The sequence below is a fragment of the Cupressus sempervirens genome, chromosome 8 (genome assembly GCF_028749045.1).
Source record: "Cupressus sempervirens isolate cs-2001-9-10 chromosome 8, ASM2874904v1, whole genome shotgun sequence".
In the NCBI taxonomy this organism is placed as follows: Eukaryota; Viridiplantae; Streptophyta; class Pinopsida; order Cupressales; family Cupressaceae; genus Cupressus; species Cupressus sempervirens.
In genome coordinates, this window is record NC_143125.1 from 612,144,379 (window position 1) to 612,168,762 (window position 24,384).

Below are 24,384 nucleotides of genomic sequence, written 5' to 3' on the forward strand. Positions count from 1 at the left end.
TAAATTGTAGAACAAAGAAGCATGACTTTAAAGACTAAAGGTTTCCATAGATCTTATGGTAGACTTTGCTAACCAAATGTGTAGCTCTAGACTACCACTTGAGGTCTATTTTCTTATTTGCAATAGTTTTTGTGTTTTTAGATAAGTTAGTAAGTGATATGTCAATTTGACTAGTTACTCCAAGGTCATTCCTCATTAGTTTTTCAAAACTTATTGACAACATACATGATTAGTTTTGTGACTTTATCTACATGACTTGGTTATGCCCTACAACTCAATTTGGAATCCTCTTTTCAACGTAAGAAATCTTTGGTTTGAGGATTTGATTTCCTAATTGAAAAGAGTGCAAGAGAGATGTAACCTATCACAAGACTATAGGGAACACAAAAGAAACCACCCACTCTACATCTGGTTGAAGTTGAGAAGTTGAAACATATCATAGATGAGTGGGTAGACATGTGTAGGAAAAAAGCTACATAGAAAATTCATCAAATTAGGTTATAGGACAATAGCATAATAAAAGAGTTGTTTACTACATAGAGGAGGAAAGTAAATGATACATGTTAGGAAAAGATGGGTAGAGTCAATTTGTCCATTGAAGAAGAAAGAGTCAAACCCCATTTACAATTGTATAGCACTAGAATATAGAATGACGAGGTACACTAAAGAAACATTTGACACTCAAAGTGGTTGGATCCCACTCAAATTTAATCTACCACTTCTTCTTCTAATTCCACCCTAGTTGAGGGGAAATTGGTAGATTTGAATAAGGAATAAGAGAGGTGGAACCAAATCAAAGGTTGCAAGGGGTTTTATATGAAAAATGGTATTAGAGTCATACATTTTGTTGACTTTAGGTTTGGTGTGCTATACTAGGATAGGTCTTAGCTACTTGAGGACAAGGAGTTGTTTCAGTTTCGGGGTGTGATGAACTTGAAAATTTATTCCTTGTGAAATGTTTTAAGTTACTTTTATTTTCTCTTATATACTTTATTAAAACATTTTATACTTAAAACATATGATGATAAACTTAGAATGATAACATACATACATACATACATACATACATACATACATATATATATATATATATATATAAACACACACACACACATGTGTGTGTGTGTGTGTATGTATGTATATACATATGTACATGTATATACACATGTATATATGTATATATATGTATATATACATATATGTACATACACATATATGATACATGTGTATATACATGTGTGTGTCTATATATAATACAATGGTATGTGGTATAATCAATAAATTTGTGCAATGATGTGGTCTATTCTAGTTATTTGATGTTATAACATGCAATTACAAAGGAGTTATGAAATACAATTGTGGAAAATTATTATTGTTATAATGGTGAAGAAATAGTCAAAAGCAATGATCAATGAGGTTGCTCTCACTAAAATGACTCTCCTTGCTACTTCTACACACAAAGATGAAGACTTTGTGAATATACAACTATCTGTTGGGTGACAATCTTGTTCTTATAAATATACATGATCCATGATAGAATGTTTTTCTTCTACTCGGATTTCATGTTTGTAACTCTATTAAGTAGCTCAGATTTTAGAAAAATATATATCTTGCTAAATAACAATGTGTAATAAAAATTTAATGGCATTTGTAATCGCCTTTCTAAGATTTTCCTATAAAACTCAAGAGTCTTAAAAGTACCGATTTGAATGCTCTTAGATCTTTTCCTAGACTACGTACATTAATATAGACTGCTACTATTGCAATTTCTAGTACTTTTAATACAAATGGATGGTTATCCTTACCCAACTTTAAGTTATGAATTGGTTTGAGGTTGCAAATCTTCAAGCAAGGACCAATTAAGGTGAAGTAATCCTTTGGTAAGGGTAGATCAATCAATAGAGACATTTATTACATTTGTGCATAGTGGTAATGTGTTTAGTTGATTATTAGTTAATTTAGATGTCAGTTTTATTCACTTTATAGTAATTGGTTAAATTAAGGTAATGAAACATTCAATTAAAGTTTCATTTAACAATGATTCCATGAGTAGTTAGATTGCTACTAGCTTACTAGTATATTCACCTGCGATCATACCTTATGGTCACTCATAGCCACTATTGTGTGATTGGAACCAATAGTGGGTTCCTTTATTGTTGTTTCCTTTAAGAATTGTTATTGCTTAAAAGCTAGAAATTGTCTTGCACATATAGTTATAGTACCATACAAGCATATACTTCGTTGATCAATAATTAAATGAGCCTTCCTTGGGAAGAAGGGTGATTACGGATTAGTTTCCTTATTAGAAGTGTGCATAGAATTATCTACACCAAACAATTATCCATAATGGGAACTAGTAAATGGTGTTATGTTGTATTTGGAGTTTGGGATAGATTGATCGATTTCAAATGCTCATGGTTACTTGGAGACTTAGTAGAAGCTTACATTCTCTTAGATGTATTGAAACAATTGCTCTTAGCAAGAAGAGTAAGGAACATTTACCCAATATAGACTCGAGAGGACATTGTTGTCAGAATGAGTCATGGTTCTTAGATATCTTGATGAGCATTCTCATTCCCCACTCAGTGTACAAAGCAGTTTACAACTTGACAATATTTTTTATTGCTCCTTAGGTGCTTGATGTGTTATGCTTATCTTTCTTAGATATGGCTCTTGAGCTATATTGTAGATGTGGGTGAGAGCATTTATGTATGAGATAATGGTCACTTTGATTTTTGTTGCAAGTATCTTAATAGGGCACTTGGAAAGCTTTAATTCATGATGGTATATGTGGCTAGAAAAATTGTTCCCTTGTTCATGTTTGTGGCTACTTATTGACCCTTAGGCAATGTATACAAAAAATAGGAGAATATTGAGAAAATAGGGGTTATGCACCTTGTATACTATTGCTTATTATTGTAATATTTTATTGATCTTGATTTGCTAATTTTTAAAGCATTTCCAACATGAAGTGGTATGAAAAAGTGCTCCAAAGTCAAGCATCCAAACATTTATTTAGCTTCTCCAATACTTAGAACAAGAGCACCATCTTCTATATTTTTTATATTTATCTCATGTTCTTTGTATATGTCAACATTATCAGATTTCCACAATCCATTTCTAATGTTAAAAAAAATTCTAGATTCAATTTCGTATATTTTTTAGTATTGAGGTTTTGATCACAAAGTGCGATCCAAAATATTGATGCTAAAATGCATACACAAACAAATCATGACAAATTTTACTTTGTGTAGGTTTTGAGCCTTCTTGAATGACCAACTTAGTAAATGTGGCCTCCTTTACCACAATACTAACAATTAATATTTTGAACTCTTGACTATGACTTTTCTAAACTTTGATCTTCTTTTATTAGCATGCCTCCCTTATTTGTGTGATCTCTCCCTATTTCTTGTTTTCAAGCTCTCCCAATACATTACTTTGATTCTTCTCACATCCTCAATAAGAAGAGTCTCAAAAACATCATCAAATTTTGATATGATTCTCTTTTTGTTGGATATAAATGGTTGAGGGTCATAACAACTTCCTAGGTATCAAGGAAGGAGCACAATAGCAAATTGACCTTAATTTCATCATCCAAATTTGTGCTTACAAAAATTAGTTGGCTAAGTGATGTATGAAACTTGTTTAAATGGTTTGAAATAGTACAGACTTCATTCATATTTAAGTTGTATGATTAACTTACAATTTGAAAAACTTAGGTAATGTGAAAGGCATCCCATATATGTCAAACAACTTTTCCTGCAATCCTTAGTTAATTTATCACGCAATAGTAAATAGTTGACATTGCTAGATAAAGAGAATAATTGTTACCATCGCCTTGTCTAATTTCCATCTTCATTAGACATTGTAATTGCCTTCCAATGTGATTGAGATCTCTTTCTAAATCAACAATACTACCATTTACAACCTCAATTTTCTGATGTTTTGGCTTGAGAACTTCTCAATTATGCACTTATTCACTTCCACCATCTCTTCTCAAATTCACTCAAATTTGATACCAACTGTTTTGATTAAGTAAAAATAGGATTTAAAGGACCTGAAACCTTTTACATAGGAACATGACAAAAAGAGTAGAGAAGCCCAGAAGAACTGTGCATCAACACCTAAGAACAAAACTAACTAAGACAAGAAGCCTTAGAACAACCAGTAGGAAGAGACAACAAAAAGAAAGAAAAAAGACAACACAAAGACAACTATAGGATCTTTAGTAAATCAACTACCTAATCTGCAAGGATGTTCATGTTATCTGCAAAGGCCTTCAAATCATCCATTTCTTTGGCTTCAACGACCTCAATCTTTTTTGAGTTAGCCCTAGTATGCTTGCTGGGTCTGTGGTCATCTTTCATATCCTTGGAGCCTTGACCTTTTCCCTGCTTAAATTTGTTCAACAGGCTATTAAAGTTGTCTACCACAATCTTCAAAATAGAACAATTCTGGTCAACGAGTTTCTTAACCATCTTCTCCATATACAACAATTTGACACCAACATTTAATTATAAAGAGCGGATAAATAAACTCCAACTCTGGTTTAATAGATAATTGTTGCAAAGAAAACAAAGACAGAAGACAGCAATCATGTGGTTCACTGTTAATAACTACATCCATGGTAAAAGCAAGGAAATGTTTGTTACAACAATACAAGTATTTCCTTGTCACTTAATACAAATGTTTTTAGAGTCTCCAAATATACAAGAAGAAGAAAAGAGGAGGTAGGAGAAGCCAAACAATTGGTGACTATTGTTAAGCTTCTAGCCCACAAATCAATGGTGATAAACAACAATAAGAAGGACCCAAAACTGAACCAATAAACACTAGAAATATCCTGGGAAAACCCTTCAAGAATGAAGGGAAAATCCCAGCCACACAACAAAATATATCTTTATTGATAGTGCAAATGTTCAAAATGTACAATATCCTTTGTTTGATGCAAATATATAACAATAGGAGAGACTCTTCACATTATAATTGAAGGTCTCTTGAGATTCCCATAACTTCTATAATTAATAATAACTCTTTGGATATATGTGCCTTAATGCATGTGAATGACACGTGTTATTTACATTTAATATTACAAATTAAATTTACGTGACCTTTTTAGTTGAAGATGACAATAATAGTAATAACATCCATATTTCTAGAGATAAAAATCTCTATCGTAGCTACCATCTTCAACACTCCCTCTTAGCCAGAGAGAGATCTTTAGTTGAACCATCATACAAGACTGCAACCAAAATGTCTGATAAAATCTCATCCCATATATCCTATAAGATTCATCAAAAAAACTATGACAATTACTCACATTCATGAGATCACTCAACATGAAAACTTGTAACAAATACTCATATTCATGGAACTAGTCAACATGAAAACTTGTAACAAATACTCATTCATGCAATCACTCAACATGAAAAGGTTTGAAAGACTCACAGTGAATTATTCATGGACTCTCTCAACGTGAACTGTCATGGAATCTCTCAACATGACATCCATCTCCCATTACAGAATCTCTCAACGTGATGACATCATGGACTCTCTCAACATGTTCACTATCGCATAGTGAAAGAGTTATCATAGCTGATCTTACAATCTTTATTTATTCACACAAGAATAGAAATAGGAAAAATAAAACGAAAAAGAAAGACTTAGTTCCATTTAATTCTCAAATTTTACATAAACACAAGCATCATGATCATATATGAGAATGAAGAGTATTCCATTAGTACTCCCTCTTAATTATGAAGCCTCCCTCTATAGCTCAGCATCTCCCTCTGAAGCTATAACATTTCCCTTTGAATGCAAAGAAACCTCATCTTATTTCTTCATCCTGGAATCAAATATCTCACAAAATCAAATACAGGTCCATGATCTACACTATTTCCATTGGTGTAAGAAAAATTTAAAAAAACTTATCTATGATTGTCTGCATGTATAAGATACATGCACTGGACTCATTCAATTTTGTCTCTTTACCATAATGTTGCAACTTCCTTTCCTTTCTTTATAGATGTAGTAAGAAAACATTTCCAAAGCAATATTGATGATAAAACTTTATGAATCTCATACAATATGACAAACCTTTTATTTTAAGAACGATATTCCATAGTCTCAACTAAATACCATATATATTCTAGAGTTAGAATAGTAACTTAGATTCATGATCAATCTCAAAATAAAATACTTATTTCGTTTGTGATATGAACTCAACAAGAAATGATTCATTTAATTAGCATCTACTACAGTTGGTATTGAAAGTTCTCAAGTATTCTTTGTAACTGGTAATGGTCCTAAAAATTATCATTTTCCTCACAGCCAACTCCATATTGCAAGACAAAAATGATATTGTATCTTCAAATAGCCATCAATATCCATCTGTAAGTTCAACTACGTATGTCACCTTGATGGAGAAGAACCTAGTTCTCAGACTTGAATCAATTAGTTTAGAAGCAACAATCTTGTACTTTACCTTTCCATATACCACAATTTTTGCAACATAGTGCCCCTACAACGTACAATGCCTTTGACCCTCCTTTTGTTCCTTCTAATAACCTAATTGATTAGAGTCAAACTGTTGAACTTCTGAAATCAATAGCTATGGTTCTTTCTCTAGGGCCATTCTTGTTGCTATCCATACTATCATCTGCAAGTCGAAAATCACCATCTAAATCAAAACGACCAAATCTAAAAGTTGCTCCTAATTTTTCCCGCAGAGCACTAATATCCACTAAATTGCCCCACATTGCTAGAAGACTTGTTTTGTCCAAAGATGTTTCATTGACGATGATGTTGGGAAAACTTAGTCAAACGAAATTGAATAAATTACTTATAGCTCAAGTGATGGAGAATTTTCTCGACGGTTCCGAGGGCTTGAGATTTTCTAAAGCATAAGACTTTAAGACACAAGGCAACACGTGTGGGCCTCGTGGTGGTCAATTTGGGCATAATAACAATTTAATTTCAATATGCACTAAATGGCTGCCAATTAATTTTAATGAGCAACAATTACAAGATATACAAAACATGACCGAACACCTCCAAGATCAACACTATCAACAAGGATAGAAGGAATAAAAACTCCATCATGCATGCAGAAATGTGGCTTCCAATAAAGCACTCGATTATAAGGAGATGTTGAATTCCATCTTTAATGTTAAGACAAAGGAAAACAAATGTGATTTCCACAACAACACCCTTCCATCGTGGATGACAAAACATATCTCTAAAGCCAAGATTTGAAATGCTTAAGAGTGCTAAATCAAAAGGCATGATAACAATTTTGCTTGTCAAGAAATATTAAACGCAATATTTTAAAAAATGACATTATGAGAGTGTCAACTGCAAAATTTCATGACATGCAAGATCTTCTCATACGAAGATCAACATAATACTCATGATGCAAAAAAAAAAAAAAAAAAATGCCTCCTCAAAAAAATCGATGACTCCATTAACGTGATGCAAGACAAGAAGATGATGTTTGATTTCAATAAGGAACGGGTATGCATGTGCTTCCTTGCATTTTCTCATATATACCAAAACCAAATGCCATCCAAAAATATATATAAGGTCCTTGACTTCCCATATGACTTGTGGTTTGATAGAGGAGATGACAATAAAGTTGACGCCAAAGATTAAAATTAAATTAAATTAAACAATACCAAAATGGGAACACCTACATTATCATATGATCTAGAAACCGACCAAGAAATATTACTAAAAAATAATAACAAGCGAGGCTATTGCAACAAGTTCAATACCAAAATCTCAAGGCTTCATTAAACAATGGTACGATGAACTGACAACTCTATTGAACAAATCATTTTTTTCAACTATAAATAATCTGAAAACACAAATTAGAAGGAAAAGAAAATTTTCTTTAATGTTGTTATCAAAACTTGGCTCTAATACCATGTTAAGTTTTTAACACAAAAATCAATGGTGATAAACAGCAATAAGGACCCAAAACTGAACCAATAAACACTAGCAATATCTTGGAAAAACCCTTCGAGAATGAAGGGAAAAACTCAGCCACACAACAAAAATATATCTTTATTGATAGTGAAAATGTTCAAAATGTACAATATACTTTGCTTGGTGCAAATATATAACAATAGGAGAGATTTTCACATTATAACCGAAGGTCTCTTAAGATTCCCATAACTCCTATAATTAATAATAACTCTTCGGATATTCATGCCTTAATGCATGTGAATGACACATGTTATTTACATTTAATATTACAAATTAAATTTCAGTGACCTTTTCAACTGAAGATGACAATAACAGTACTAACATCCATATTTCCAAAGATAAAGATCTCTATCACGGCTACCATCTTCAACAACTATTAGTGTTCACACACTTTAGTGATTATGTAAAATCTGTAAATGTACTCATTAGTTTATGCATGTATATTATATGGATACTATATCTTTCTTTTCTTTTTTTTGGAGATTTTATAAACTAAAGAATGAATGGAGAACCTGATGACTTCTTAATTGATGATAATTTTGAAGGTACTTTATAAATAGACACAATTAATGAGCTAGAGGCAATATTCTGACATCAAAGACAAAATAAAGTGTAATTAAATGATAAACTTTGGCAATCCAGCAATTTTCGTTAGAGGATTTTACAAGTAGTCATCATCACCATAATATTAACATTGTATTTCCTAAAGAATCAGAAGTTCCTAGTAATAAATACTTGAAAATAGATCAAGATTTCATTCATACATATCATAACAGTTTACTTTGTGTTGACATTTTAGCAAATAAATGTGATTTCAACCAAAGATGAAAAACTTCGAAACTACTTTTCTACAAGTATACAACAAATTTCTAAACATCTAGCCATTTGTGGTTAGGGCAAAATTGGGAGTTGATAAACAAGACCTGGTCATCACTATTGTCATCCCTTAGTAAGATAGAAACAAGCTCACTAAAGAATTTGATCTCACTACAAAAGCACTCTGTTAAACTCAAGAATCAGACACAAGGCAGTTGCAAAAATTTAGGAGATTTGCAATATTGTGACAGTGGATACTGAAAAGTGAATCAGAATTCATTCTATAACACAGAATTTTGACTTTTGTGAAACAAAATTTATTCCCAATTGAATATAAAGTTCTGAAATTCATTTGTAGTCCTGCAAGAAATGATAAATGATGTCCACAGAAGAGTCCACACGGTTCATATGCAGTCTAACAAAAGATAAAAGACCCAATTGGACTTCCAAACCTTTTGAGCGTATCACATAAATATTTTGTATCCATAGATGTACAAACCTAAATCTCCCATAAACAAATGATTTAATAGTCCAAACTAATTTTAACAATGGAAAAGATCCTTTCAATGAAGATACTAATCCCTAATGGGCTTGGGATGATTAAGACTTCTTGGAGCATGTTTGAAAAAGAAATAGGTGATGTCTCATGTATCCTTTCTATGTAGCTAATTAGTGGTCTGTGGGTATTAAGTAGATTAGAAGATCTAATCTGTACACTAATGGCAGACCAGAACTACAAAAGACAACTAAATAATAATGCCCGACACTTTCTTCAGAGCTTCTTCTTCCATCTTTGCAAGTAGTCGACAAAATGTTTCAATATCTTCAACTTCTCTTCCAAAAGAAAAGCTGAAGTCTTTCCATTGATACTGGGACGATGCATCATTTGTGAGTGCAGAAGAAACTTTGGCAAGCACATCAAAACCCATTCTGTCGACAGAAAGCATTAAAGCATCCTATGCAATAAAAGACAACCAAATAAGCACAAAAATAAGTAACACACAGTAAGCATAAATACAAAATGAAGAAAAAAAGCAATAAAGATAGTGTATTTGGTAAGGAAAAGTTAGGACTGACAAAGAATCCATTTTTCTACACAGACATCAAATAAAGTTCAAAACCCAACACTGAAGATAAAGTTTGCACTTTAATAGTCAAAATCCTAACTCAGTGCATAGTGGCTCTTTTTGAACTATGAAGTAAATAATGTTTTAAGCTTAATTTTTCTTTTACAAGTCAAATTATTGCCCCATCTTTGCACCTAGTTTCTTGATGTGTAATTGTTTCCTTGAGGGTATGCCGAAGAAGCTTTCCTACCATTAAAATGAAACATGTGGCTGTAATGAGTCTTCTTGTTGATGCCTAAAAAACAGCATGGAACATATAAATACCTGCAATACTGGTCATGTGAGAGTTGTGCAGTTTGCTAGCTTGTCTTTGAATAATTCATCGTTTTAATGTCCACTGCATGGTTTGTTGTGAAGTGTTCTTGTGGGTGTAGATCATATAAATTAAACTGTTAATGTTTTGTTAAAATGTTTGCATTTGACTAGACATTAATTGTTGCCTTGCACATAATTGTTAGGAGTCCGCTGCAATGATTGTATGTGATTGTCTTTTGTTTAACAGGCATCGGGTACATTAAATGTACTTCACATAGTTAGGGGAGGCAGTCTAAATTGGTATATGATCCTCCATTGTGTGCATTTGGATTGTGTAAGAATTAGCATTAATAAGGACATCATCAGCCTTCATCTATAGTTTTACTTGGTATCTTATACTATATTTATGTTCCACTTGAGTGTTACAGTTTTGCACTAAACATCTGGTTTTGTTATAAATTTGCATAAAAATCTTGAAGAACTATTTTAGGCCACTAATTATTGACAACTGTACTAGTGACATAATATTAATGCCCTTAGCTACAAAGAAAAGTGAGAGATCACAGCATATTCAGGGGGCAAATCATTAAGTCAAACAATCCCTCTGAAGAACAGAAGAGTCAAGGAGGACACACGAAGCAACCTACTTGAGAAATCCATTAGTCCAAAGTGAAAGCCAGTGAGGAGTTGAAGTCAAAGCATAAAAATGAAGAATGATCTACAATATATGCAAGAGTGGGTCAGCATCACTAGGCATCTTCTTCTTCAAAAGAAGTGTATACATCTTGCTAACTAAGTCCTTTTGATTTATATTTTAACATAAGTTTAATATTTCAGTTGATATTATTCTATATATTTTTATGTTTGTTATTTATATTATTATTAAATATTAAAGAATATGATAATCTATATTAGATTCATTTGGTCTTCGTTCCTCTACCATTGCTTGCTCAATATCGACTTGGGCTTAGTGCAATTTTTCCGTCTCCGTACAGGGGTTAGGCTATGTCACCCTCTTGGTCTGAAGCCTACTAATCATCGATAACTCCTCAATGTTTTATATGTCCAACATATTTACTCCCTTCTTATTCAAATAGATGTCCTCATGGTTTTCTAGACCAAAACATTTGCACAAGAAACTTCCACTCCCCTACGCACTCAACCAATCTCGCGTGAGTAACCCCACACATTGCATCTTCAACATGGGATCATGGGTAAACTTGTCACATCATACTGGATTCAACTTCAAGGTGTATTACTATTGATATTATTGGTGTTACTCCCTCCCTAGTTGTTGTGGTATCCACCCAAGGAGGCATTAGAGTTTGTAGTTGGTCTTGGCAGTGCGGTTGGTGTAGTTGTTTGCTCTTCTTGGGAGAAGCACACTCGTGTGCTCTTCACTTAAATTTGAACATGCACTCCTTAACGGAGGGTCCTAGTACTTGACAAATATCAGAAAAGGTCTTCTTTGGGTGATTGACCTTTGTACGGCCTTCAACTTTGTAGTTGGCGTACAACTCCCAATCATCCTTGAAACCCTCTTCTCCTTTTTCAGCCCAAACTTCATCATCAGCATCATCAGCATCATGTCTTTCCTCAAAACCTATATGGTCTTAGATTCTGTCAGATTTTTATCTAAATTATTGTCATTGTTGGCCTTCTTATTCCCTTAAGACGTCTTGTTCTCATTCTTGTTGTCCATTACCTGATTGTAGGCATCATCATATGAAGAGGGGGGTACCACCTTCATTAAACGACCTCTTTATAGCCCATCAGCTAGCTAGTTTTCCAATTTATCAAGCAACTTTGTCAACCTATCTAGGCTCATACATTCTAATTATTCCCTTGTTTCATGCTATAAACTTCTACCACTATCTTGTTGTCAACTCATACCAGTCTGAATTCTTCTTCGACTGCTCTCTTCAATTTTGTTCCATGTTGCTCTACATCTTCTTGGTAAATCTTTGTACCAGTCTATGGAAATTCCTTGTAAGGTGGTGAGGAATGCCTTCAACCAATAGCCCTAGTCATCCTTGCCACTGGCCTCCCATATGGTTACACACAAGTCTTACAATGGTGCATAGGATCATGTGCCCCATCGCTTGTGAATTTATGGATATTTTGCTTCTCTAAGGTGTTCACCATCTTTCTACCTTAGTCAACACTATGGATGTAAGACCAAAATGAAGTGGCTCCTCTGTGTTCATGTGCCTCTCTTGCACTCTCGACCAAGCAAGCTCTCGACACATCCACCTACACCATCCACGCCTTGATTACCTCCCTTGTGTCAATACTCACTTCTCCCTTGAGATTTTGGGTTCAACCCTATAATGTCCCTGTTCTAAAGTAGGATATGATAAAAAATAATTAGACAATAATGTTTTATTAAAAAGAATAATACTAGTAAAAAAGATCAAATTAATGAATTAATTAAAACATAAAAATAGACAAGTATGTTAATGATATCATTTAATTATTATGTTAATAAACAATAAAATTATAATGAATACATAAATATAAATATAGATAATAATAACTAGTCAAAATATAAAATATTAAAATAAGGAATGAGCGAATTATATTAACAAGGGTCGACTTGTGTTATTAATGTTGTGTAGACCAAATATAACCTCCCTTGCGTCAATACTCACTTCTCCCTAGAGATTTTGGGTTCAACCCTATAATGTCCTTGTTTTGAAGTAGGATATGATAACAAATAATTAGACAATAATGTTTTATTAAATGAATAATAATATAATTATTATGTTAATAAATAATAAATTATAATGAATACATAAATATAAGTATAGATAATAATAACTAATCAAAATATAAAAAATATGAAAATAAGGAATAACCGAATTATATTAACAAGGGTTGACTTGTTTTATTAATGTTCTATAGACCAAATATAACCTCCCTTGTGTCAGTACTCACTTCTCCCTAGAGATTTTGGGTTCAACCCTCTAATGTCCCTATTTTGAAGTAGGATATGATAACAAATAATTAGACAATAATGTTTTATTAAATGAATAATACTAGTTAAAAAATCAAATTAATAAATTAATTAAAACAAAAAAATAGACAAGTTAGCGATATAGTATAATTATTATGTTAACAAATAATAAAATTATAATGAATACATAAATATAAATATAGCTAATAATAACTAATCAAAATATAAAAATATGAAAATAAGGAATAAGCGAATTATATTAATAGGGGTTGAGTTGTGTTATTAATGTTGTATAGACCAAATATAAATATAGATAATAATAACTAATCAAAATATAAAAATATGTCAATGGGCCCTTGATCTACTGGTGAAGTTGAATGGCTCACAAAGAGGCTGCCAGGGATCAAGTCTTGCTGAGTGCAAGGCCCGAAGACATCATAAGGGATGAGGCCGAGATCATGCCCTGGGTGAATTTGGCAGCATGGATGCTCCTTAGTCCTTGGCTCTTAGCCGAAGAGGTTTCAGGCATGCGTGGGCCTGTATCGGGTACCTGAAACTTGTTTGTGGATGACCTCCATCAAAATATATATATATATATATATATATATATATATATATATATATATATATATATATGAAAATAAGGAATAAGTGAATTATATTAAAAGGGTTGACTTGTGTTAGGTAGACTTGTGTTATATTTCTTAGTATTAAGGGTGCACATTTAAAAGAACCATCAAATGATCAGCAATTCAGAACTATGCAGACAATGGCCATATAATCTTATATTCACATTGTCGTATTAACATATATTGGGTGTGAACATACTTGGGGACGACCCTTCTCTCTGGAATGGGAAAACTAATCTGAAGATATTTGAAATAGAGATTTTGCAGTGCTGTTGTGAAGGTTGACAACTGGGGTTTATGCTCGCAAGCTGTTAAATTGGCGTAGTCTCTGTTTTTGGCATACACACTGTGCTTTCCAGATCAGATGAGTTTCCCAAGTAAATAGTTATTTTAATTTGCAACCACTGCCATCGGTAATGATAAATGTCTCTGCAGCTAATGGCGTATTCCTGCATTGAATAATTATTTGAAGACATTCAAAAAGATCAGACAGGATTCCTCAACCAGCGATTAAGGACATCGAGCATCCAGTCAGCACTATTCGTAGATAGCCAAAGGCTCCTATCCATCAGGTAGAAGTAGTATACGAACAGTAACATACACAAAATGAAGAATTCTCAGATAGAAGACAAGTTCTCATTAAGCGTCGAATAATTCTCAGATAGAAGACAAGTTCTCATTAAGCGTCGAATAAGAAGAGACAGACATTAGTGACAGTCAACATGCATACTGGGATCAGATATTACAATTGCAATAGCACTATCACTGTCATATTATAACTTGGTCAAATAAAACAAGCGTGATACGAAGGATAGACCAAGGAAGCTTCACTAATATTGTGATAAGCCATCGAATATTGTGATCATCCAAAGATATTGTTGAAGATTCCCATAGACAATGGTTTGTGAAATATACGATTGATTAAGGCGAGATTTCACAAGCCATATACAATTTGGAGCACATTACATAGCCACACATTGTGAAGAGAGAGAATATCGACTACCAATAATGCACATGTTCAAGGGATCAATGCTAGTACATTATACAAATTGGCAGGCCAGCAATTACTAGCTTATATTGGAAGTGACAAAAATAATAGATGTCAATGGGAGGAACACAAGGAGATGCAACCCCTGCCTGTACAGTTCAGTATAACAGAATACTCAGATATTGAAACTCGCAAATGGAGGATAACTAGAAGAACATCGTGACTTGCTATGAGAATCAGTATCTATGGTCTCACACAAGAATTCAGACATTGTTGTGACCATCTCACTAGAAGTTTGTGCAGAGGTCAGATTCTTCGTAATTTCTCTCACATAAGTCTGCAACATTTTCTTATCATTGAAAATTCTAGTTAACTGTTATACAGAGATTTCATTCTTATAGAAGTATAAATGTTTACAATACTTTTTAGTTGGGAGCTATTGATCAGTAGTTTGGAAAACCGTGTGAAAAACTATCTGAGGAGACCGTGTTTGAAAGAACAGGAGCATTACAGGAAATAGACAATAAACATAAGCACATTATCACTACCTAAAAAAATTTAGGGTGAAATTTTATAGAACAAAGTCTCTTGCCATGGGAATTATGACAGTTTAGTTTAAAACTCTTACATTTAATAGAACAAAGTCTCTTGCCATTGGAGTTGTAAGAGTTTAGATAAAAACTCTTAAAGTGATTTAAGCGGGGGACATTCCAGTGGTATAAGAGCACGATCATGCCCTCCAGGATAAAAGATATAGTAACGGCATGATAAAAGATAAAATAAGGGCATGGAATAGGAAATAAAATACAGATCATTCACTCTTCAGAATCAAGCAATATATGGGGTACAAATGGAAAAGACTGGAGAAATATACAAAAAGAGAGCCTCCATCACAACATACAAAAAGTAAACAATGATCATCAAAGTAGCTGAAACAATCAGCAATGAAAAAAATATGATTTGCGATAAGAGGCATCAATAGTGAAAGTAAAGGTGATTACCAACCTATATGGTTGATGAAGCCACTTCATAAAGACAAGATTAATATAAACTCAGACTCATACAAATGTATGATTGAGGATGAGACGACAATTATGAATTGTTAATGATTAACATGGCACGTAATTTATAAGGCAGAAGCCTCTTGAAGAACAGCTATTAAAATGATTGTTCAAAACTTGGAAAAAACAGAGGACCCTATAATGAATGATCCAACCTCTACTTGGAGGAGTGCATTCTTAGTGAACATCAAGATTGATCCAAGCCGTGCTTGGTAGAGGGTGTTCTTAATAAATGTCGAGATTCATACAAGTCTTTCTTGGTAAAGGGTTTCTTAGTGAATGTCGGCAATGATCCAAGCCATGCTTGACAGAGGGCATTCCCAATTGGTGACCTGTTGTAGAGGTGAGTGCCTTTTTCATGAATTGAGTGTCTCATGGTGAAGAATCCATAATCATTCATGATTGACTAACCATTGATAATCCTACTCCTTATTAGATTTTATTAACTGCTAATGATGTGTGATTGTTGCACCTTTGGGAAGAAAACTGATCCCTTAAGCTGAGGCTGACTCCTAGGATGGATGATTTAAAGCATATGGCTCAATTGTGAAATTGTGAAGTCTTACTCCGTAAAACAATTTCATATTTAAATCTGTTGTTGATGAGTTGTTGAGATCAGGGGCATGCCATTGGAAACCTACAAAACTGCTAGATATAACAATATTCATGATAAATTAGTGGTAAGGTGTTCAGTTTAACAGTTGAAGTTACTAAAACGAAAAAGCATATCAAATTGTTTAATTTGATTTATATGATTTTTAATCAAAAGGTAATGATAGTCACCATAGTTTTATTATTCTAATCTCCAAAGAACAACCATTCTAACCACCTTTTATCCATTGGCATTAAATAAAAAATAATACCATTTTGAAATGGTAAGTTAAGAATACATACCCTAGCATTAACATTTAAATATACAGAGCAAAAAAGCATCAAACCACGGCGCCTTGCCTCACTCCGATTAATCCCTTCAATGAGCGGTCCAAAAAAAGGTGCTAGAAAGAAAACAAAGAGATAAATTATTATTTCCTGATTATATCATTTCAATTTGTAAAGCTAGCCAATGAAATGTAAATAACAACTTTAGAATAACTGGGAAATGATAGATGCATACAATAACTAAAGATATTGCTAGAATCAAGAGAAAGTGTACAGATCACACATTATTTGAAGTAATCTGCATTGGATATAGACTAAATTAACTGTATACAACATATTTTAAAGAATAAAAACAAAGACAACTATACATTCTGAAATAAGTAATGTCATTTGATTATGTAGATTTATTTCTGGATTCGATTGTGTAACTTTTTTTAGCATCAACATTTTGGATCACACTTTGTGATCCATCATCAGGATGAGAGAATGCAAGAATACAAACTACTTTTAGCATCAACATTTCAGATCACACTCCATGATCCATCATCAGGATGAAAGAATGCAACACTAAAAACTATTTTTAGCATCAACATTTCGGATCACACTCTGTGATCCATCATCAGGATGAGAGAATGCAAGAATAAAAATTATTTAAATTATGTAAACTAAAAATTGTGCATAATTTAAATAATTTTTATTCTTGCATTATCTCATCCTGATGATGGATCATGGAGTGTGATCCAAAACGTTGATACTAAAAAAACTTACACAATCAAATCTAGAAATAAAACTACACGTTTCAAATGGATTGTGGAAATCTAATGATGTTAAATGTCATTCAATCCCACACAAGTGTCAATGTTTGTGCAGGTTTAGGCAACATAATATTGATCTACAGGCTAGAGTAACCATAAATCAAATGTATTAGGTTTACCATTTACTTATCCCATATCTTCTTCATCTTTTAAAACATGGACTTTGCAATATGTAATGTTTCCATTATAAAATAAATCATTAATCAAACTATTGTTAATGGGCTGATTGATTTAATATATCTCGGACCCATTTTTGTTTGGTTTTCGTAGTTTGTGTCCTTGTCGGCTATCTTTGTACACCTTCAGAAAGTTTTTCCCAATGGGTATTTAAGCACGGCTTGTATGTAGTTATTAGGTATGCAATTTGGATTATTTTGTTTGTACTGCGAATTCCAGTTGGGATTCTCTGTAATTTGCCATTTTGGAAGTGAAAGATCTTCCCTACATGGCTATTTCTAGTTTTGGTGGGATTCAATTCTCACCCTATTCCGTCGCCTGTAATACTTCGCTCGGATCTGGTGAATCGGAGCACCATCTTTTGGCAAATCTAATTGAAGGGTCAGTGTTCTAATTTCCATTTTGATTCTATCTTATGAATTTGGGTATCTGCGTTATTGTATGTCTAAGCACTACTCCTCTATCTGTACACCTCTTCCAATACAAAGTGCATCTCTCCATGTGACTACATTACCCTGTACGACCAACGTCCCAACTCCCAAATACCATCATCGTACGGCCGTTGGGCCTTCCCCTTCCTACTACGGTACGGCCAACATTGGTTACCCCACCATACAACTACTTACTCCACACCATACGGCCAACAGTACAACTAATTACTTGTCATCAAACCTTGTACAACACTTATAGCCCTCACACCGTATGGCCAACTTGGTCATCGTACAGCCTAAGCCGTTCACCAACACGTCATTCTCTCATCCTCATCGTATGACCAACCTGTAGCCTAACACCATACCATATAGCCTGTACTGTACAGCCTCCCATCTTGCTCGCACCTTGGTCAATTCACCTAGCCATACTGCCCTTCTGAACACTATACTTGCTCCATCGAACTGACATTGTGCGAGAGAAAGGATTGTCTAAAAGTAGTTGTAGGAACGAAACATTTTAGTGGTATCAAAGCTTCAATCCTAGCAGCTTGTGGACAGTAAATGAGTCTACAACCAAAAGAAAAGAAGAATACATTATGTTGATAGAATGGTTGCCGAACCGGAACTCACAGCCGTCGAACTCGTGGCACTACTAAGGAAGCTAGCGAGGAATCAAGCAAAAATCAATGCTACTCAACGACTCATGGAAGAAACTCTCAAGAAGTTGGCAGACAATAAAATATCTAGTGAACAAAATGGTCACAATGTGGACTCGATGTCGGGTAAAGCAAACCCTCATCCAACAAACTCTCGACCTTCCATGCCATCTTTTCCTTCACGGATTGAGGCACCACACGGAGGGAAACAACCGACCTTTGAAGAAATGCAAGAACAACTGAGGGAAGATTGGAAGAATGTGAATTCGGAGGAAGATATATACTACAAAGATTACGCAGATCTAAGAACGAGATACTCGGGAGGCAAAAACAGAGGATATTTTAATGATGATCTCAAGAGGAAGTTGAGTAAAGTAAATTTGTCTCCATTTGAAGGATCCAGATCCATATTTGCGCAAGTGTGGGTAATGAAGGCGGATACTTACTTCCAGCTTAATTTCATGCCAGAAGAAGCAATTAAATTTGCAACATTACACTTGGAGGGAGTCGCGCATGAATGGTGGTATCATGATACCATCACATTAGGACATGATCAAATAAATACTTATGTGGAATTCACTGAGAGATTGATTTGATGGTAAAGATCCAAAACTCAATTTCAAAGATTTGGCACAACTGAGAAAAATTGGATTGGTTGACCAGTACATTGCAGAATTTCAGAAATTCTATGTCTTGGTGACAGACATTTCGAAAAGAAGACGGATAGTGTTTTTCATGGACAAATTAACAGAACCACTAAAAGATTGGGTAAAGGAGTTCAATCCTACTAGCTTGTCGGAGGCCATTAAGAAGGCACGAAGTACGGCATCATCATCGGCATCATCCTCACAAAGTTACTCACATTCCAAACCGCTGATGTTTCTGAAAGACAAAGATAATAAAGCTCCGCCCAAGAAGCCATCGTTGGACAAAGCCACCAGATAGGAGCTCCGAAGGAAGAAAATATGTTTCAATTACAAGGGAACTTGGGAACTTGGCCATAGATGCCTCGGAAAAGGAAAGATCCATTACATTGAGGTCGTGTCTGGTGATGAGGATGAACTGGAAGAAATACCCTCCGAAGACAACCAACATCACGACGACACCATGGTCAGTTTGAACCATACGGAAAGAATTGCAGCATTGGTACGGCGCGGAGAAACTATCGCCCTAGCCAATAGCCTGAGGTGCACAGTATTTCGTGTATAGGGAACCCTTCAAGGACAAAGGGTTATGGTGATGCTCAATATCGGAGCAACCCTAAACTTCATAAACTCATCTCTAGTGAAGCGAAGAGGTCTACCTACAGAGACACACAAGATTTCACGTCAAGGTTGTTGGAGGGACTCTTCTGCCTTGCACACACCTTGTTCCTCAACTAAGTATCACAATGGCAAATCACACGGTGACTGAGGATTTCTTCATAGTGGACCTTGATGACATGGAGGCTATTTTGGGCATACAGAGGATGGAGACACTTGATGAATACACTCAGAGTTTCAAACGGATGGATTTCACTTTTGTTGTTGATGGAAAGAAGGTTGTTCTCCACAAAATGGCAAATGAGGGTCCAAAGGAAGTTTCTACAAATCGGATGGAGGCAATCTTTCGATGTAATGACATTGCTTGGGCTACACATTGTTTTGTTTTGGCAGAACTTATAAAAGGGCAATGGACACCTCCCCAGGATGATGATCTCTAGAATATTTTAAGTAAACATGATAAAGTTTTTATAGACATTTCTCCTAGCATATCGCCTCATCGAGGGTTTGAACACACTATTGAGTTGGAAACAAGAGCCAAGCCAGTCATAACCACACCTTACCGCCATCCCAAGAAATTCAAAGATGGGATCGAAAAGACAATTCAAGAACTGCTAGAGAAAGCATGGATCCATCCCAGTTCCAGCCCCTTCATGTCATCAGTGGTTTTGGTCAAAAAGGAGGACAGGACAATGCACATGTGTGGACTACCGTATGTTGAACAAAAAAAAATAAAGAATAGATATCCCATTCCCAGGATAGATGAGTTGTTGGATGAATTACATGGTGCAGTCTATTTTTTGAAAATAGATCTCTGTTTCGATTACCATCAGATCTGCATGAAGGAGGAAGATGTGGAAAAGACGGCCTTTCATTGTCACTACAGGCATTATGAGTTCCTAGTCACGTCATTCCAATTGACAAATGCACCTGCTACATTCCAATTATGCATGAATCGCATCTTCAAAAAACAATTGCGTAAGTACTTATTGGTATTTTTTGATGATGATCTTATTTATAGTAGGACATGGGAGGAGCACTTAAAGCATTTGGATGTCCTAAGGATCATGAAGAAGCAGTCTTTGTTCGTCAAGCAGTCCCTTGACATTCACACACCAAAGGCAAGGGACTAGCTTCAGGAAGGACAAGACATCCTACGATACCTTAAGGAAAACTTACAACAGGCACAGAATCAACAAAAGATGTACGTCGACAGACACCAAATGGAGAGGAGTTTCAAAGTAGGGGACTTGGTTTATCTCAGGCTCTAGCCATATCAACAATCCTCATTGAAGGAAATGGGAAAAGAAAAATTGAAGCCACGATTTTATGGCCCCTACCGCGTAGTTCATCGCATTGGTGAAGTCGCTTACGAGTTGGGACTTTCGGAGGGAAGCCATATTCATAACGTTTTTCATGTTTCATGCCTGAAGAAGCCCGTGGGGCAGAACGTCACGGTAGTTACAGAACTTTCGCCGCTCAATGAAGAAGGAAAGCTCATATTGGAACCAGCCGAGATCATTGAAGCATGTGACAAGACCTTGCGGAACCACACGGTGAAGGAATATTTGGTGCATTGAAAACACTTGCCATTGGACGACACGATGTGGGAGGACGAGCACATTCTCCAGCTCCCGGCATTGCATTTGCTTGAGGACAAGCAAAATTTGGGATGGGAGGACAGTAATGTTCTCATTATAAAATAAATCATTAATCAAACTATTGTTAATAGGTCAATTGATTTAATATATCTTGGACCCATTTTTGTTTTGTTTCCGTAGTTTGTGTCATCGTCGGCTATCTTTGTACACCCTCAGAAATTTTTCCCCAACAGGTATTTAAGCACGCCTTGTAGGTAGTCATTAGGCATGCAATTTGGATTATTTTCTTTGTACTGCGAATTCCAGTTGGGATTCTCTACAGTTCGCCATTTCGAAAGTGAAAGATCTTCCCTACTTGGCCATTTCTGGTTTTGGTGGGATTCAACCCTCACCCTATTCCATCGCCTGTAATACTTCGCTCGGATCTGGCAAATTGGAGCACCATCTTTTAGCAAATCTAATTGAAGGGTCTATGTTCTAATCTCCATTTTGATTCTATCTTATGAATTTGGGTCTCTATGTTATTGTATGTCTGAGCACTACTCTATCCATACACCTCTTCCAATACAAAGTGCATCTCTCTATGTGACTACATTACCTTGTACAACCAACGTCCCAACTCCCCCATACCATCATCGTACAACCATTAGGCCTTCCCCTTCCTGCTACTATACGACCAACATTGGTTACCCCACCGTATGGCTGGTTACTCCACACCGTACAGCCAACAATACGTGTGATTGCTGGTCATCATAACTTGCACGACACTTATAGCCCTCACACCATACAACCTCCTTGGTCACCGTACGGCCTAAGCTGCTCACCAACACATCATTCTCCCACCCTCACTATATGGCCAACTTGTAGCCTAACACCATACCGTACAGCCTCCCATCTTGCCCGTACCTTGGTCAATTCACCTAGCCGTACTACCCTCCTGAACACTATACTTGCTCCATTGAATTGACATTGTGCGAGAGAAAGGATTGTCTGAGAGTGGTTGTAGGAGCAGAACATTACACAATAGGTAGGCTGACCTAAAAAGTTTGAAAACCCAAGAACCAGCATGAACCACAAGGCAAAACTTGTCAATGACTCGAGAAATTTATTCAACATTCAAATACACGATTTTAAAAAAAAACAAATCTTTTGAAACACACATATCACTAATTTCCTTCATATATACAAATCAATATTAGGGTTCAATATATATCACTGACCAAAAACCAAGTCATTAGACTTTGTCCGATCTCTTTCTTGTACATGCCATATTTTTATCAAAAGCTCAAAAATGGAAATAAAGCTTTAGCAAAAGACAAATCACAAGGATAAAACGAGTTTAATCACTAATTTATTTCCTCTTATTGTGCATATGAATCTATGATGTATCTATATTATGGTGGGCATTGGTGAAACTAGCCGAGAATGTAAATATCTATTATGTATGCTTATTTCTTTAATCCATCTTTGTTTTATTTATGTATATATTATTATTGTGACATGCATCAATCTATATCAAGGAAAAAATGGTGAATTTAACAACCAATAAGCACAAAACAACGGATCACAAGCTATGTTTTGTAGAGTCTTCAGATGATGCATCCCATTCTCGCAACTTATTACTTTGTTTTCTGAAACACCAAGCCCTTACCATCTCTAACACTTTGGAGTGATTTGGAATGACAATTAGATGCCTACTTAACTAATAACTGAAGGTCAAAATGGGAACTTGGAAGCTCAAAGGCAAATACAAAGTCTATGCAGTTGGAAAGCTAACAATTTAAAGTATCTTCAAATTGTGCCCTTAATTTGTTCATAACAACTGAAATTCACATCATGTCTTAAATCCATATGCAGAAACTAAAGAAATCTTTAAATCGTGCCATATATTCATTTGAAACAACTACAAAATATTTTCCTTATTTTATTCAAAACGTTGGATAGCTTTCTCTATGTGACAGATAATTTCTGACAAATAAGCACCACAATTTTTACCTAAATCTCGTCCACCAGCTTCCTATGATTAGTTGTCAATGAGAACTTTAGGCAAGTATTCTGAGTTAACCGAATACTTGTTGATATTTTATAATATGAACTAAAACCTCAATATAAAGTAAACAAGAAAGTTGAAATAACAAAACTTGGATTTAAAAGCATGAGGTTGGATTTTTTTAAACACAAATGAAAAATGTGATCAATTCTTACCTTCTTTCAAAAAGAAGGCAATATTCCAAGCGACATACAAATATCTGATTCCCAATGTAAGATATAGCCCAAACTTGAAACCAAACCACATAAAGGTATTTAACACTAATCAGCCAAACAGGGATCCATAATAAATCATTACCATATGCTTAACTTGCCAACTATAGATATTTAATAATCGCTTCGAATTTTTGTATTAGGCTCCTATCAAGAAATAAGTTTGACAAAAAATTGTAAAATATCATATTCCTGTGATAAGAAGATTGCTTTGAAAAGAAAGCATACTTCTATTGTTGGCCTGTTTTCTCTATAGTCTTGGGATGGAGAGATGTGCGGCCACCAGTTTGGGTCTGAAGGATGAGGGTACCAAGGGCATAGGAAGGAAGCAGACGATGACAATCTAGGTGCAAAACCTCTAAGGGGATTGGGGGGCAATGCATCATGAGATCTGGGTGATTCCCCTACTGGGATGAAGAACGACAGCACCCACCATTTAGCCAGATTAAGGCCTTCAAAACACAGATATTTATGGTGCATCAT

At 34.9% G+C, this 24,384-nt stretch overlaps 1 protein-coding gene across 5 annotated transcripts in view; it reads right to left on the reverse strand.

Annotated features, from left to right (window-relative positions):
* Positions 1–9,096: 9,096 nt before the first annotated feature.
* The window catches only part of LOC149543912 (uncharacterized), a 274,899-nt gene continuing 259,611 nt past the window's right edge, over positions 9,097–24,384 (reverse strand). For all 5 annotated transcript variants that reach the window (XM_089798556.1, XM_089798559.1, XM_089798560.1 and 2 more), the window contains 2 exons: positions 16,713–16,813; positions 9,097–9,758 (listed from right to left, as the gene is read on the reverse strand). In XM_089798556.1, the coding sequence (XP_089654682.1) occupies positions 9,549–9,758; positions 16,713–16,813 (311 nt within the window). In that variant the 3' untranslated portion in view covers positions 9,097–9,548. The remainder of the gene's footprint in view (positions 9,759–16,712; positions 16,814–24,384) is intronic.